This window comes from Homalodisca vitripennis, chromosome 4 (assembly GCF_021130785.1).
Source record: "Homalodisca vitripennis isolate AUS2020 chromosome 4, UT_GWSS_2.1, whole genome shotgun sequence".
In the NCBI taxonomy this organism is placed as follows: domain Eukaryota; kingdom Metazoa; phylum Arthropoda; class Insecta; order Hemiptera; family Cicadellidae; genus Homalodisca; species Homalodisca vitripennis.
In genome coordinates, this window is record NC_060210.1 from 161435848 (window position 1) to 161452606 (window position 16759).

General features: G+C 33.2%; 1 protein-coding gene across 1 annotated transcript in view; it reads right to left on the reverse strand.

Moving 5' to 3' along the window:
* LOC124360481 (sterol regulatory element-binding protein cleavage-activating protein-like) overlaps positions 1-16759 on the reverse strand; it is an 88682-nt gene that overhangs the window by 5758 nt on the left and 66165 nt on the right. Inside the window, exons 17-21 of the mRNA XM_046814148.1 lie at positions 16286-16748; positions 10892-11033; positions 9487-9662; positions 7216-7363; positions 3228-3373 (exon numbers count right to left, since the gene is read on the reverse strand). Coding sequence (XP_046670104.1) covers positions 3228-3373; positions 7216-7363; positions 9487-9662; positions 10892-11033; positions 16286-16748 — 1075 coding nt within the window. The remainder of the gene's footprint in view (positions 1-3227; positions 3374-7215; positions 7364-9486; positions 9663-10891; positions 11034-16285; positions 16749-16759) is intronic.

Here is a 16759-nt window from a genome sequence, read left to right on the forward strand (position 1 = left end):
ACGAGCCAGACAACGATGATGTTAATGACTCTAGTGAAGAATCGTCATCAGAAAATGAAGATAATTATTTGTCTGGAAGCCGTACATCAGGCTTAGCCATTACGGAATTGAGTTCTAGCGTAGGTCGTGATGGCAGCGGACATCTTGACGGCAGCAGAGGTCGTGATGGTAGCAGAGTCCCTAGTAGCCGTTCTCAGCGTGACCGAGACATATGTGGTGGCCGTGGAGAGTGTATTTGGAGCAAGGAAGATACACCTTCTGCTTTTCCAGAAACAATTTATTTTACTGATTACATGGAAGATGCAAAGGTTACAGAGGACTTATCAAACACTTCACCTCTAGATATATACTGCCATTTCTTGGACGATGAACTTTGGAACTACATGGGTACAGGAAACCAACAGGCTCGCCTATCAACACATATCAACTGCTAACTTAGGTGATAGGTCTAGAGTTAAGGAATGGCAGCCTACAGATGTTCCTGAAATGAAAAAATGTGTTGGAATCCTTATTTGTATGGGTTTGGTTGAACACCCACACATAAATCTGTATTGGTCAAAAAACATCTTGTATGAAAACCACTTGATAAAAAAAGTGATGACGAGGGATAGGTTCCTTTTGCTAAATAAGTTCTGGCACTTTACAAATCATTTAGAAGTTCAGGATCCAAAGGATCGCTTAGTTAAGGTCAGACCTATTGTTGATTATTTGAATACAGCATTCATGGACACATTAATTCCAGGTAAAGATCTCGTCATAGATGAAACAATGGTACCTTGGCGAGGCAGACTACTGTTTCGACAATATATTAAAAACAAAGCCCATAAATACGGCGTAAAACTGTTCAAGTTATGTACAACTGATGGCTATACACTGCGTACTTCCATGTATACTGGTAAGCAAGGAACTCCAAATAGAATTTTTGGACACACATACGATGTAGTCATGGAGTTAATGGGAGAGCTCAATGACAGTGGTGCACACTTTGATGGCTTTTTAAATCAGGGTAGAACACTTTTCACAGATAACTTTTATACTGGTGTTCCTATGGCCGAGAAACTGATGGAAAGTAAAACACGATTGTGTGGTACATTGAACTCAAAACGAAGAGGATTGGCAGAAGGCATTAAGGAAAAAGTTGGTAAGGGTCAATCTACAGGCTTTAAATGTCAGCATGGCACCAGAAAGTTGGTAAGGGTCAATCTACAGGCTTTAAATGTCAGCATGGCACCAGAATTATAAAATGGCATGATAAAAGGAACGTACTAATGTTGACAACTGCACTAGATCAGAGCAGCAAATTGGTAGATAGCGGGAAAAAAACAGAAAAAATTAGCCGGTCCTCAAACCACAGTGTGTTCTAGACTACAACGCAGCAAAAAAGGGAGTGGACTACAGTGACCAAATGGCTGCCTACTACACAACCCTTAGAAAAACCCAAAAGTGGTATAAAAAGGTTGCTGTTGAACTATTAACAGGTACAACGATGGTAAATTCCTGGATAGTTTTTGGTAAAACAAGTGGAAACAATATGCCCATCATCAAATTCAGAGAAATTGTAGCCAGACAGTTGATGGGAAAGGGGTGAAGGCATATCAACTGCCAGCCCATACAGAAAGAAACCTCACACTTTTCTTAAAAAGGAAGGACTTACGCGAAAAACTAAGCGCCGCTGTGTAGAGTGTTACCAAATAAACAGGGCAAATTAATGTCATCAAAAGAGGCGGACAAATTAACCAAACAAGTGAACACATACGGTACTGTAAAGATTGCCCCGGAGAGCCACACATGTGTCTAGACTGCTTTAACAGCAAACACAAATAAATCAGCCAGACTTAATTGTGGACAGACAACTCATAAATTGGAAAATTAAATTGAAACCTGTTAAACTTTAAATGGATAATTTAGTAGTACCTACTCTTGATTTTAGATTTAAATATTTTTCTGTACAGTAAATGTTCTTAACTGTAATTTTCAGTTTTTAGCTGTTTCTAGTATGTGCATACATTGTATAATAATAAATTGTTGTTTTATCTTTATAAAATATATCCATAAACAAGATTAAAACGTAGTTTTTATTCTGCTTCCTCTAAATATGTGATATTTGTAAATAGATTACATGACAAAACTTCGCAAAAACTAATTTTTCTGATATAATAGATTTACTATTACTAATAAACAACATTACTTTACTTGTGTGCGTAGCGAGTAACCGGTTACTCGTTTAATGGCGTCAGATTCTCTTCCTGAGTTGCCAAATAGTCAACAAGAACATTGTAGTTCTCCCAAACTAACCTAGAGCACTCTTGTTGTATTCGGCTGCTGAGAAATGATGCGCAGAAAGTTTGCTGCACAACGAGTAACCTGTTACTCGTAACACACACAGGTTATGTTCATGTACGGGTAACCAGTTACTCGTTTCGCACCTAGATGAGTTTTGTATTATAACAACAACGCAGGGAACGTGTTAAACAATCCGCACCTGACGACTTCAAAAAAACTATTTCTTCCTGTTTACCCAGCTGTACTATCTAGAGGCAGGGAATGAGTGAAAAATTCTATAATGAGACATTTGCATTCTAAGCATATTAGACAGAACACTGAAAAGTAAAGAGGAAAGATGTACTATAACAATTTATAGTGTTGATGTCAGTGATCCTTGGTACTAAAAGAGTTAATGTTTGATTTTAACTATACACATAATTTATTGTAGTTATATTCTATTTAGGTCGAGTGTAAGATAGGACCAGATAGTCCTATCTTTGCCAACAGTACCATGCCTCTTTTATATTTGAATCTTCAATATATGCCAAAAACATTTTATCAGATGTTAATACATTCATGCTTTTCTATTCAGTTGCTCAATATTGTTTTAGAACAACACCCATTAAAATTATATGAATGAAAACAAGTGTACATAAATGTAGGAAAATGTTCCAAACATACCTAGCCAAATAAAAAACATTAATAATGTAAAAAGGTTGAGAATGAATTACGTTATATAATACATTCTTATCCAAAACTATTTCTATGTTTTAGAAGAATTTCAACAAAAACACCTGTTTGCAAACATTATTCAATCCTAAACACTCGTTAAAAAGCAGGAGGATCTATTTACTCTTCCAATGTTCCAGAGAGAGAGAGAGTATCAAATACTTTGTAGCCACAACTTCAACTATATATTTACAGAATAACTATGACTGGAATCTAATAAAATTAGTACTTACAACTTGTATTGTGTTCAAGAGATGGCCTTGGAATCTCTCCCAAACACACAGTCGATCATCACTGCCTAAACTTATAATGTAGCTTGCCGAATATGTAAGAGAAGTAATCGTTCCATCGTGGGCTTGTATACTGTACATGCAAGCTCCTATATAAAAAAGAAATATTTAATAGAACACAAATTTTATTAAATTTAATATTAAGAATTACTTTGTTCTAATCTACTTTGTTAATAACAAGTTAATAATAAACACACAGTGCATGAACAGATATCAGTTATGCTAAAATATGACAAATTTTATTTGATTTACATACTAGACATTGTGTGAATTGAATAAAACCTAGTTTATGTGGTTAGCACTTAGTAATAGTTCTCAAATTTGCTGAAAGTAAGAATATATAAATTATAAATATATAAATACATGAATAAAAATCTAGGACAGATAAAGAGAAACATCAGCAAAAAAACTAAAGCAAATTCTATGCATAGTAACAAACAGGTTTAGCATTGTTACTCATTCCCCCTCTACACGCCACTGCTCAGTCCCAGTCCGCTTCAATGAACACATACTCCTCATTTCAGTGCTAGTGTGTGTTCAGTTAACATGATTAGTTGTTCTACTATTCTAACAATGCTTGACATTTTTCACATAAAACTTATCACCCTATATTGATTGATTTTTAATTTTGTGTGTGTATTCTTAGCCATAATATCTTACAGTTTTTTTGTTAAGAGGATGTATTTCAATGTTAAAAACAAAGTGTATGATTTTTTAACATATAACAATGGCAAATTACCATGAAACCTGTTATTCTTTCATATTTTTTTACTTTAACTGTGGAAGCGTGGCTTATATTATTAGAAGGGTTTTAATAATTTTACATTCATCCTACATATTATTTAATGTTTTTTTCAAGTCGTTGTTAGCTTTGATTGAAGTATCCAATTTAATTAGTACAGCCGTTAATTCTGGGATTACGTCAACTATAGCATCATTAGTGTATTTTGTGGAAATTATTGTCAAAGTGAAAAGCCCAAGAAGATATTTTACAGCCAAGTCAATTACTTTTTCGTTTATTAACTCACCTTTTAAACTTATAATATTATTTTCCGCATATTTAATTAATTGTTCCCTGGTACTTAAAGTTATCATTTTATTAAGTTTAAACAACTGGTATAATAATAATACAGTTCTTGAAGTTAAAATAGTAAATAATATTAGTTAGAACGTGTTGCTCAAAAATTATGTATTTATGTAAGACATCCAAGCATGTAGTTGTCGTCAGGTAATTGAAGGTAAAACTTGGCAGCTGCCACAGGAACTCAGCCAACACCTATTCCTTTTACCTGGCGGTGGCTCTATTAAATTGTTGCTAATCTCATAAAAAGCGTAGGCAACCGCTCACTGTGGCTGCGGTGCTCAATTCCCACAGCTCTCCATGGCTGGCAGCCTGTACATGCGCTAATGTGTTGTGTACAATACTGCCCCGTTCATATTATCAAGTTCGTCAAGTGCTCGACAAAAACAATCCCGTTCTTGAATACCAACAAACTTCCAAAAAATCCATGTTTTAATGTACAATGTGCAAAATGTGTTTTCATATCCTTGGTTATGATAGGCCTAAGTGTTTAATTTTTGTGTTAAAGAGTTTTTTAATGTAAATATGTGTATATGTTGTTTGGTTATGAATTATAAAAAAGTAATGAAATACTGCAACTTAATTTTATAAAAAAGTAATGAAATACTACAACTTAATTTTTTATATAAACGAGTGTAAAAAGTTTATTTGTCAAGATAGTTCAGTGAATTTTTGAAGTTATGCACTATAATACCTGTGGGTGAGAACTATAACACACCATCTACTGTGTGAGGAATTTTTAACTGTGTATTTATTGGAGCAAAATGAAAAAAAAGAAAATAGTTAAACCTAAGTTATTATTTATTACTAATATATAAATTTTATGTAATGCATGCACAATAAAATATTCATAACTATTTTCAAGTATATTTTTATTACATAAATTGAAAAAAATCAAATGTTGTGCTAGTCCAAAATTAAGTAATAACATTTAATATGCTATAAAAAAGTAAAGTTTGACCTGGCCATTCTTGATACAGCATTGGACAAAATACCTTGGCACTTTTGTAACCTAGAAAAATGTCTGGCACGGAAAGGGTTTATTGGCTTCTTAATGTTGTTTTTAAAGTAAATAAAGGTCTTGCATAGAAATATCTACATGTTAATAAAATATTAAGTTAAGAACAATAAGAATAACCGATTTGTATCACATTTAATCCTGAAAACAAAAATATAAAATATTATAAAGTTTTAAAAGTAAATTGGTTAAAGGTTTTTATATTTTCAGAGAAAAGCACAAAGTTGAAGTTTTAAGACATTTTACTGTTGCTTTGTAATAGAACATTGAAGTTTAACCAATTAATAGTTTATTTTAAATCTTAAAATGTTACAAAGTGAAAAGCCCTCTAAAGATACTTATCAATTAGATTTACAGGTAAAATAAACTAATTATAAAACTGAAACAATCAAAATATTTGTATTGTAATTTAATGCAATCTTTTACAACTTATGAGTAAGAATATTTTTAGAGAACATTAGGCAATTTTGCCATTTTAAAGCATCTTATGGTGTATAATTAGTAAACATTTAACTGAATTCAGTATAATTTACTACCTCTTACTTAAGACATAGAAATGTTTTTTTTTTGTATGAAAAATAACATTAGATCTTCCATACAATTACTATGCTTTTTACTATATGCTTAAGGGAAAGTTTAATATATATACCATACTATACAAGATGAATTCTATAGAAATCAATAAAGTATCTTACAATTAATTTATAATTATATAAACATGTAAGCAACAGAAGCAGTAAAATACATAATAACTGAATCATAAAAAGTAAGGGCTCTATAGTTTAGTCATAACATTCTCGCCCAGCAAGTGAGAGATCAAGGTTTCAAATGACATGTCAATAACTGCATTTTGGTTTTACAGTAATTTGATTAAAAGTAAGAACAATGCTAAAATTACTTTAAATTTTATATTAAATACAATAACTTAATTTTGTTTTTCTTCAATATGGTTGTGGTGTACATTGTTTTGTAGGGTATAAAAAGTGCTACATATGTATATGTAATAAAAATGTAAATAAAACTGAAAAATAATTTATATTTTTTTAGATAATACTTATATTTATATCTTTCTAAACTCTTGTCACAAGGTTCTTCCAGGACTACAATAACAAAAAATATTAGTAATAGGCCTAAAATAACTTACAGCAAAGGGAAAACTATGCACATTTCAGTTAGAATATGTTTTGACTAGTATATAATGCCTTCATGTTCATATATTTTGACTAAGGTCAAACTAAAAATGTTTTATTCTAGATATGTTTTAAATATTAAATGCATTATTTTCCTAAATAATTAATTTGCAGCATACTAAGAAAACATAAAAAAGACATTTGACACAAATGTTGTGAAATTAATAAACAAGAAACCCTTTTCCTTCTTTACTATCATCTCAATAACCGGATTATTAGAGCAACGTATTAAGTTCAACAGATACTAGAGGTGAACATTTTTTACTTATTGATTCTTATATTTTAGAGTTTTAACCCTTTGATGAGCATGCTCTACATATGGTGAGCATAATGACAGCAACACTTGAGTACATATTAGGCCACTGGGTAGTGAAAGTGCACCAAACTGTTATAATACATACAATAGATTTAATCATTACCATTCGTTACTGTCACCATAAAAAACTAGGATGTATGCAGTAAAATTATTGGGATACTTTAAAAAGTTTCAAAACCTCAACTAGATGTAACAATAATATGGAAGTAAAAGCTAAAGTGCTCAGTACTAGACTACAACAAATGCCATGCTCTCTTATACAGGCCCAAATGGCAAATGCTGAGTGCAGCATTCTTAAAACAAAGAAAAATTACACAATGAGGTACCTGTTTGTAAATCCCAGACACAAAGAAGGCCGTCTTGACTGCCTGAGCCAGCCATAGAAGGTGTGACCCTGTCTATGAAGAGTGTTGTTATTGGGCCAAAGTGACCATGGAGTGTGAAAAAAGGAGCTTGGTCTACAAGTCCATACACCTAAACATCAGATAATTTATTAAATATCAAACAGGAAAAAACCAAGTCAAGATTTAAAACTTGAGTGATGTCATCTTTGTTCTTAAGGAATTAAAACGAGATATAACATTAAGCCTGATTTAATAGTATGCTTGAATTTAATTTTAACCCTTTTAGGATTAACTAATAACATATATCTTGAGGTAATTCAACAAAATTATGACCCTGAACCTATTACTACTTTCTATATGGCTAAATGGCTTTGAATTGTAATGATTCAATCCACAACATTGTGAAGAAAAAGAAACGTTTCACTTTTTTTATTATGTGTTTAAAATGAATTATCATGATTCAAGATAGCAAAGTTATTCGAACAGACGACAAATCAATCAAAGTCTTCATTAAGATTTTTGTATTGACTTAAAATATAAACATTTTATCATTATTATTTTTTCTTACACCTCCATCACTGTTTAATGAAAAGTTTCGAATGACTTAGTTGTTATTTCTGTACTATCACCTAAATAACATAATGTACCCTAAAAATTGACTTATAATTAAATAAATGTATTGATTAGAATTATGCATTATTTTTTATTATCCTATGTACTACAAAAAATATATTTAAAAAGAATCTTTTGTGATTAGTACAGTTTTTTTTCTGGACACAGTAAAATGTATATTTTTATTGTCAGAAAATCTTTTTAAATAATTTGATTTTGGTAAGGACTGGATAGTGTTTTAGTCAAGGGAGATCTGAAAATATATTTTAAATGGTTAAAATATATATGTTAAAGTTTGATTTTAGACCGTCACAAAAGATAATTTCTCAACAAAAATAGTAGGAAAAGTGGTCAAGCAAATTACGAGGGCTATCCAGAAAGTAGATTACATTTCGCTCTATAGCCGCTAGTTGTAGGACTGTTGCGGTCATTTTTATGTCAGGACGCTTCTCCGTTCAGTGACTATCCAGCAGGTTATTGTCACTTCTTGTTGTTTTACAAGCAGTTTCAAATGTGTCACGCAATTATGAAGTGCGGTTGGTAATACGATATGCTAAAGCACAATAAACAGAGATTTATCGCCAACTCTGTGAAGTTTATGGGAACGATGTGATTAATGAAGGTGGAGTGCGTCAGTGGTGCATTAGGTTTACAAATGGCCGAACTAATGTGCATGATGATGAACAAAGTGGACGATCAAGCATTATAACCGATGAAATTGTTTCTAAAGTTTATAAGAAGATTAAAGAAGACCGCCAAATTACAATAACAGAACTCTCACTTAGTTTTCCTCAAATTTCAAGGTGTTTGTTACCACAAAATTGCTATGCAAAAGTTAGGTTATTATAAATTTTGTACAAAATGGGTACCAAAAAAACTTGCCCGACCACACACGGCAAATCGGACTTGAGATGTCCTGGATGCTTTTAAGTGGGAGGTATTTCCATATCCAGCAATTAAGACCTGGCTTGCGACATAGTGCTTTGATGACGACGTGCAACTGCAGGAGGGTGTGACTACCTGGTTGAAGTCTCAAAATGTTATAACGCTAAAACTAGTTCACCGCTATGGTAAATGTTGAAAAATAGTATTTTAGTATCACTATCAAATGTATATATAATAAAATTTTTCCTTGTACTTAGTTTTTTTCTTATATCAAAACATAATCTACTTTCTGGATAGTCCTTGTATCACACACCCCAATGATCCTGATCACTGGTGAGCAGTTCAAGTACCAATAACAAAGTATACTTCCCAGCAAAGTTTTTATCTTTGTAGTATAAAAAAAATAGCAATGGAACTACTGAGTAAATCATGATTGCAATATTTTCACGTTACTGGTTAACAGTGGTAACAAAGATAGAGTTGGAATTAAATAAACATTCTCTGGTTTCTTTCTCTATTGTATTACACTTTTTTGTTAGATGATGAACTCAGAATATCATCTTAAAACATAGCAGTTACATTTCACTGTAAATAGTTCTAAGCAAAAATTTGAGGTGTAATAGTGAGCTTACTGTTAAAAATGTGGTGTTTTGATTAATGCTACTCAATTTCACTAGGTAATAGTATCATATAGATGAACAATGCCCATTTATCAAATAAAAGGTACAACTAAACTTCATTAACAAACATACTCACTTTAAGAGTGTGGTCTTGACTGCCTGTTACAACCCGACCTCCTTCAGAATCAAGGACAGTTATAGGTTGCTGATGTGCACGTGCAGTAGACAGGCAAACACATTTAAAGTCTTCACTTGCTGCATCTACAAAACTCCACTCTGGTACACTGTCAGCACTGTTTGATCGGACGTGAGCTGCAAATTGTACCACATATGATGAGTAATAGTAACTTTCCTATAATTGTAACTATACTTTTCAAATCACAATATCAGTCTCTTGGTGGGCAGGGAGGATGCTAAAAAAAATTTCATTGTTTATATTCGGTTATATGTCAAGTGGACTGTTAATCCTTTGAGTCTGCCACGCTACAGGCCCACACTCACGTATACGCAAACATGGGACATGTGCTTGAATTTTGGCATTTACTTCATATAGAACAATAAATTGGAACACGCTAATAATATCTCAGTGTTTGTCCGAATTCAGGCTTTCTTATGGAGTATTTAGTTTCGAATTAATAGTATCACTGCAGCGGATTAATACACATAATGTAACTATGGTGGAAAGGGTTGATTAAATATGAATGTTGATTTTAGCTTCAGTTCACCTTTAGCTTTGTGCAGAATCTAAAATCTGAAGCTGTCGCAGACTTGACTCAAGGAGTCTGAAATCATACTAATCTGAAGAGGTCCAACAAAAAGTTAGTGACAATTACGCTATGAATCATTTCGACAACAAAGACACAAAATCAAATGTAATCTAGAAGAAGTGTTTTCATTGTATCATCAGATGCATAACCGAGCATAACTATGATGTTTTAGACATGATCTTAAAGCACAGTGGAGCAACTGGATTTTCTACATATAAATGTTTATGAAATTAAATGTCCTGATTTCCCCAAAACTTACATAGAACAAATAGATTATTCACTATGAAATGAGTGATAAAAAGCAAAAGTTAGAAATAACATATTGTTGTTAAAAAGGCAATGCAGTTTATTATCAACATTGAAGGAATACAAAATTAAAACAGCACTAACAGTGACAATGTAAATAAATTTATGAATAAAAAGTTAAACTTGAAATTAACATCTTTAATACTATATTACCAATAAGAAACTAAACATATCTCCATTCAGAACAGTTGATCACACATGATCAGAGTTAGCATGTTATTAATGTCATATAGTATATCAAAATTAAATTACAAATCAAATCCCATTAATTTAAAACCAAGTCATTCTTTAAATAGGTTGTTTTCACCTATTTTTATCCATGACATAGAAATAAATGTATTTAAAATGTTAGAAATTATAAATGTTTAAACAGAAGATATTTATTAGCCTTAAATCAGAAGAGTATAAACAGTGAAATAAACTATAGAAAGAAAACATTTTTGTGGGTTTAACTGATATAATACTCACTTCTGCGATGAGAGGAGTGTCGAGAGGCCCAGTCCAACAAGTAGAAGTCCAGTGAACCGCTCAGTCTGGCTGCTACAAAGTGATGTCCCACCAGCCGCACACAAGTTACTCCGGATTCATCATTACTGTTGCTGATTGTGCACTGGGAAAGTTAAAGACCACAATGTAAATAACTTATACTACAGTGTTCTAATATCACTAATCCAATACTGCTACAAAGTGATGTCCCACCAGTCGCACACACGTTACTCCGGATTCATCATTACTGTTGCTGTTGTGCACTGAACTGGGAAAGTTAAAGACCACAATGTAAATAACTTATACTACAGTGTTCTACATATCACTAATCCAATACTGCTACAAAGTGATGTCCCACCAGTGGCACACAAGTTACTCCGGATTCATCATTACTGTTGCTGATTGTGCACTGGGAAAGTTAAAGACCACAGTGTAAATAACTTATACTACAGTGTTCTGCATATAACTGATCTGACTCCAATACTGCTACAAAGTGATGTCTCAACAGTCGCACTGAAGAAACCCAAAATTGTACATAGAAAAAGTCAACTCTACAATGTTCCACAAGTATCTGATCGTGGCTATCATAACAATGATGTTTCAACTGTCATGACAAGTGAAACTACATTTCTTATTATTTGTGCTGATTATCCAATAGAACAGTTATTAAGTCTGACTTGCTACCATTATTAATAGGAAGATTTCTCTTCAACTGCCTGATGATCTGAGTCAGTGGTTCATCAGTTCCATAATACGATCTTAGGTCAATGAGTCCAGGAAGAGAATGATCACACATAAGAGATTGACATTAATTTTAATAGAGCCATGTGGTATGTGAAAATTTAGAACTTTTAACATTAACAGATCTATTATAACATGAAGGCGTAATCTGAATTAGACATGGTTAGTATTATGGGTATCAGTATTCTATACCCTTTATGTACAGTTTTTGAAAAAAAAGACCTTGTTCTTCTTTGTCTAAAACAGTTAAAACAAATTTTAAAAGATAATAAATAAATGTTTTTTCTAAATAATTGGGATGCTGAAGGTTTCCATCTGAACCACGATCGTCCCGGGCTGTCTGACCAATCGTACATTGGCATTCTTTGACTTAATCTCGTTTAACTCATTAATTAGATGTTAGTGGCCAAAGTTAATTAAAACATTTTTATTTTTATTTCATTATTCTGTAAATACAGTGTGTATCAAACCACCTATCTAAAACATCTGATGGTCAAACAACAGAGGCTTGATTTAAATGGGCTTGTTTCCCCACTAAATTGATTCCAAAGAATTGATTTAAATTATTTTCAATACATTACAGTTACACAGTGTTCCAAAAATACGGTGTATATATTTGAATCTTGAACATACCAAATAGGAAACACGAATAATGTTGGGTAAAACTGTTTCTAGTAAACATTATTTTCACCCAAGGTTGAGTTGTAGACCAAGTTATTCTCCAGTGCAAATAAATTTCCAGTAATCTCACAAGACCCATATACAGTATTGTTACGAGAGTCATTCAATAATTAAAGAGACAAATTGTTCTGGGGAAAAAACTGTTGGTACATTTACGGTTTTAAGTTGAGATCATTTGGATAGGCCCTGATCAGCTGATGTATTAACATTGTTTTGTTTATAACTTCAAAAATACATTTCAAGATGGTGAGTTCGCTTAAAATTCCACTTTAGTCTAACAACATTTTGTTGTTAGTTTTTTACTTGCTAAAGGCAAGAAATCAGTAAATATATACTGTAGAATGTCTAAAGTTTATGGTGAAGGTTGCATTAATAGTGGAACATTTTTACAAGTGGTTAGAGCAGTTCAAACTGATGGTGACTTAGTGACTGATGAACACCACTGTGGCCCACCAGTTGCAGTCCCAACTCCCTCACTTGAAAGTTGAATTAATGAAGTTATTCATGCCAATGCTGAAGCTCGAATTTTTTATTATCTTAAAGAGCAGTGTACAATGAACAGCCAATACTAATCGCATTTGCTTTTAAACAAGGTGTTACCAGCCATGAGAGAGAAATGTTGTGAATCTCAGAGGAGAGATGTGATTCTCCAGCAAGACAATGCATGTCCTCATATTGTTCAACTGACCCGTGAAACCATCGACAAAATGGGCTGGGAAGTACTGCCTCGTCCTCCTTACAGTCCTGATTTAGCAACCAGTGATTAAAATTTGTTTAGTGCAATGAAGGAAGCATTACGTGAAAAAAGGTTCCAAGACAACAAGGACGTGAAAAATATTGTGGGTAATTTGGTTCAAACATCATGATAGAGAGTTCTTTGCAACCGGCACAAAAAAGCTTGTAGCCCATTGGAACAAGTGCATAATTGTTCAAGGGAATTATGTTGAAAGGTAATAAAAGTATTGTTTTCTAAAAATAGACCAGTTTCTTTTACACACTATTTTATCTCTTTAATTATTAAATAGCCTTTGTATTTAGAAAGGCTTTTGTTTTATCCACTCTACTAAAGCCATTCACTTACTTTTGAACGGTCTTTGAGAGAGCCATTAGCAATACATTAGTTGACGCAAATATTGGTTTCTCTAACTAGGCTAGGAAACAATCATTAAAAAATTAATAAAAATAGGTTACTGGACCAACATTAGAATTTGGAAAGTATTTGAGGCCAGGTATTTCATGATACACTACTGGAAACTAAGGAAATTCATCATCTGGGCCAATATCAATCGAGGTTGAGCAAGTGAGGAGGAACATCAGGATTAAGTTGATAAGGTTGAAAAAACATCATTGACATCAATAGAATTCCCATAAAAATGAAGTTAAGAAGAGTAAAAAAGTGTGGCTTGGGTCATACTGAAGAACTTTTGTTATTAAGTGAAGAAATATTGATTCTACATTTCGTTATTTTTAGATAAAGGAGTGGAAGTTACCATAGTATTTGATAAATCTAACTCACTATCTGATGACAGCTCATAATCCTGGTTAGCATTGGTTTTATTAAGATCGTTTGACAAATTAGTCCAAAAGTCAAAATCATTAACAATTAATCAAACATTAACAATTACAATGTTTATAAACAATTAATGAGGCTTGCTTTTTGAAACACCATGGAAAACTGTAAACAAGACAAGGAAGACTATCGAACAGCAACATATCTTGTATTATAAATACCTGTTTTTGATGGTTTAATTGACTAGGAACACACTGTTAATATAATTACTCGGATTTAAATTGAATTGCTGGTTAAAATATCTAATAAAGTCACTTGTAAATATACATATATTTAATGATATATATAGACTACTATCGAACAGCAACATATCTTGTATTAAAAATACCTGTTTTTGATTGACTAGGAACACACTGAACCCTCTCCCGCTCGCATTGTTTCCAGGCATTCACAGTGCTTCTAACCTCAATTAATTCGCTCTGCCGGTCGCGCTCGGTCAAAATACGCGGCGCCTCAACTTACACACGTTCTGTCATTGTAATTAACTATAATTATATATATTAATTATTTTACTATATATTGGTTCAATAAAGTTGATTGTACGAGACCAGGGAGGGGGCACACGGACAGCTGGGAGCTGGTGGTGCGGGGTTGTTGCACAGTTACCTGGTGAAGGTCATTGTTTGGCTCGCCGTCACTGCCACTGCCACTGTGATCACTCCGAACTACATCCTCAATGCCACCAACCACTTCACTAGGCTCTGGTACATCACCACACTCACTTGAATCGTCGCAATCACTACTAATAACGAGATCAATTTCACTGTTACGAAGTGTACGACTACAACCCGCCATTGTTTCCGCACAACTAATATAAATTTAATAGCAAAATAATGGAATAAATCTACTGTAAAAGTAAAGTAAATGGTCTCCTGATAGCAAACAACCCGTAGTAGTACAAACTATTGCTACTCGAGAGCAGCACTTATCGGCTCTAGTGGGTAAAGCAGTGCGTGCCGATCTGTGCTGTTTAAGCTGCAGTGGCTATGTGGTGGCCGTGCCGATTCATGCCTTGTGAGCGGGAGAGGGTTAATATAATTACTGGATTTAAATTGAATTGCTGGTTTTATATATATATATATATATATATATAATTTTTAACTGCAGATTTTTTGTTTTGTGAGATTGATTCCAAGGTATAATCGATACAAGTACAAAGAAATTGGTAATGGCACAAACACATGAAGGGTAGTTGTAAAATAAGGTTCTTAAAGCTACAGCAGATTAGATTTGAAAGGAAAATCCAGCAGTACAGATTCAGTAGCTATCTGATTCTTTACCTCTACCACATCCACCTTGCTACTCTGTGTTGGCCTAACAGCTGTCCGAATAGAACTCCAGATTGCCACTACTGCCAGGTCAAAGTTCGCACTCTGATAGGTGTTACATATACAACAACATGAGTATTACTAATAGACAATCATTGTCAATTAATTGATATTTATGAGAAAATGTGCATAGCTGTTTAACACTTCTGTAAAATAGGGTAGGAAATTCACCGAGGGTCGCAAGGAAATGTATAATGAAGAGTTAAGTGGAAGACCTGTTTTAGACGAAATTACTGAAAAGACAAAAGGCCTACAGTAGAAGACCGGAGGATCACCACTTGTGAACTTGTTCTTCATGTTCCTGAGATTTCCTTTACCATAATTGAAAAGATATTTTCTGAAAAACTAGGCTACCAGAAATTAGTCAAGTGTACTGAGAATTGTATCCAACAATATAAAGACTATATGGAGGATTGTTGGACTTTATAGTCATAAATAATGATTAAGAACATTTTTTTCGTTCTATAAAAGAGACAACATAATATGAATGAATGTATTCAATGAATGTTTCTACACCTAAAGCAATCTGCTGGCAAAATCATAACAACTATCTTTTGAGACAGACAAGACTATATTTAGTTCATTTAAAGCCTGGAACAATAAAATATTCAGAGAGGTATTGTGTTATATACTACAATCCAGAACCGCCGGAAAGGAAGACAGATGAAAAGATGTAAAATAAATTAAATAAGGCTAAACTGTCTTTTCAAGCCTAGAAACTGCTAACGGAATTTAGGTGGACACTTCCCTACAGTTCTGATCTAGCATCAAGTAATTAATATTTGTTTTAAAAACCAAACAAATACTTAGATGGCATATGCTTTGAAACCATCAATAAAGTCAACGAAGATCTGCAACAACGCTGGAATAGAGATCAAACTATGTAAGGGTATAGTTTGTTTTAGGGTTTATATCAATGTACATTTATAATGAAATGAACAGTAGTATCTACTTAACAAAATAAGAAATTATTTTACAATCAATTCTTACAAATAAATATACTTTCCTTTTAGGAACTTCTATTACAATCATATAATATTATATAAACACACCTACCTTACATTTGCCTGAGGTAGCCTCCCAAATTTCTATATGTCCACTGGCACAGCCAACAACAATGAGATTGTTCTGGCAGTCTAAACACCAAATTGGCGAAATTCTCGGCCCATCGTCTGTACTTTGACTGTAATCTTTACACTCCCCCCCACCTGTTTCCCTCATCACTGAACTCTGTTTGTGCTGATCACTATTTGTGTCTGAACTTTGAGCTTCTGTTTCAGAAACAGTGGCATTTTGGGGTAAAACATAGTTACTACTACTTTCTCTACATCTCCCTAACCAACTATTATGCACATCGTTGACACAAAAACATGGATCAATAGCTGAATCTGCATCAGGTTTGAACTGTGTTGCTGTGTTGTGTAGCGTTCTAGAGTTAGGAGACTTTATTTGAGAACACACATTATCTAACTCCTTGTAGAGCGCATCTTCGTCACCAGTTGTCAATGGATTTTGTGGCCTGTAACAAAC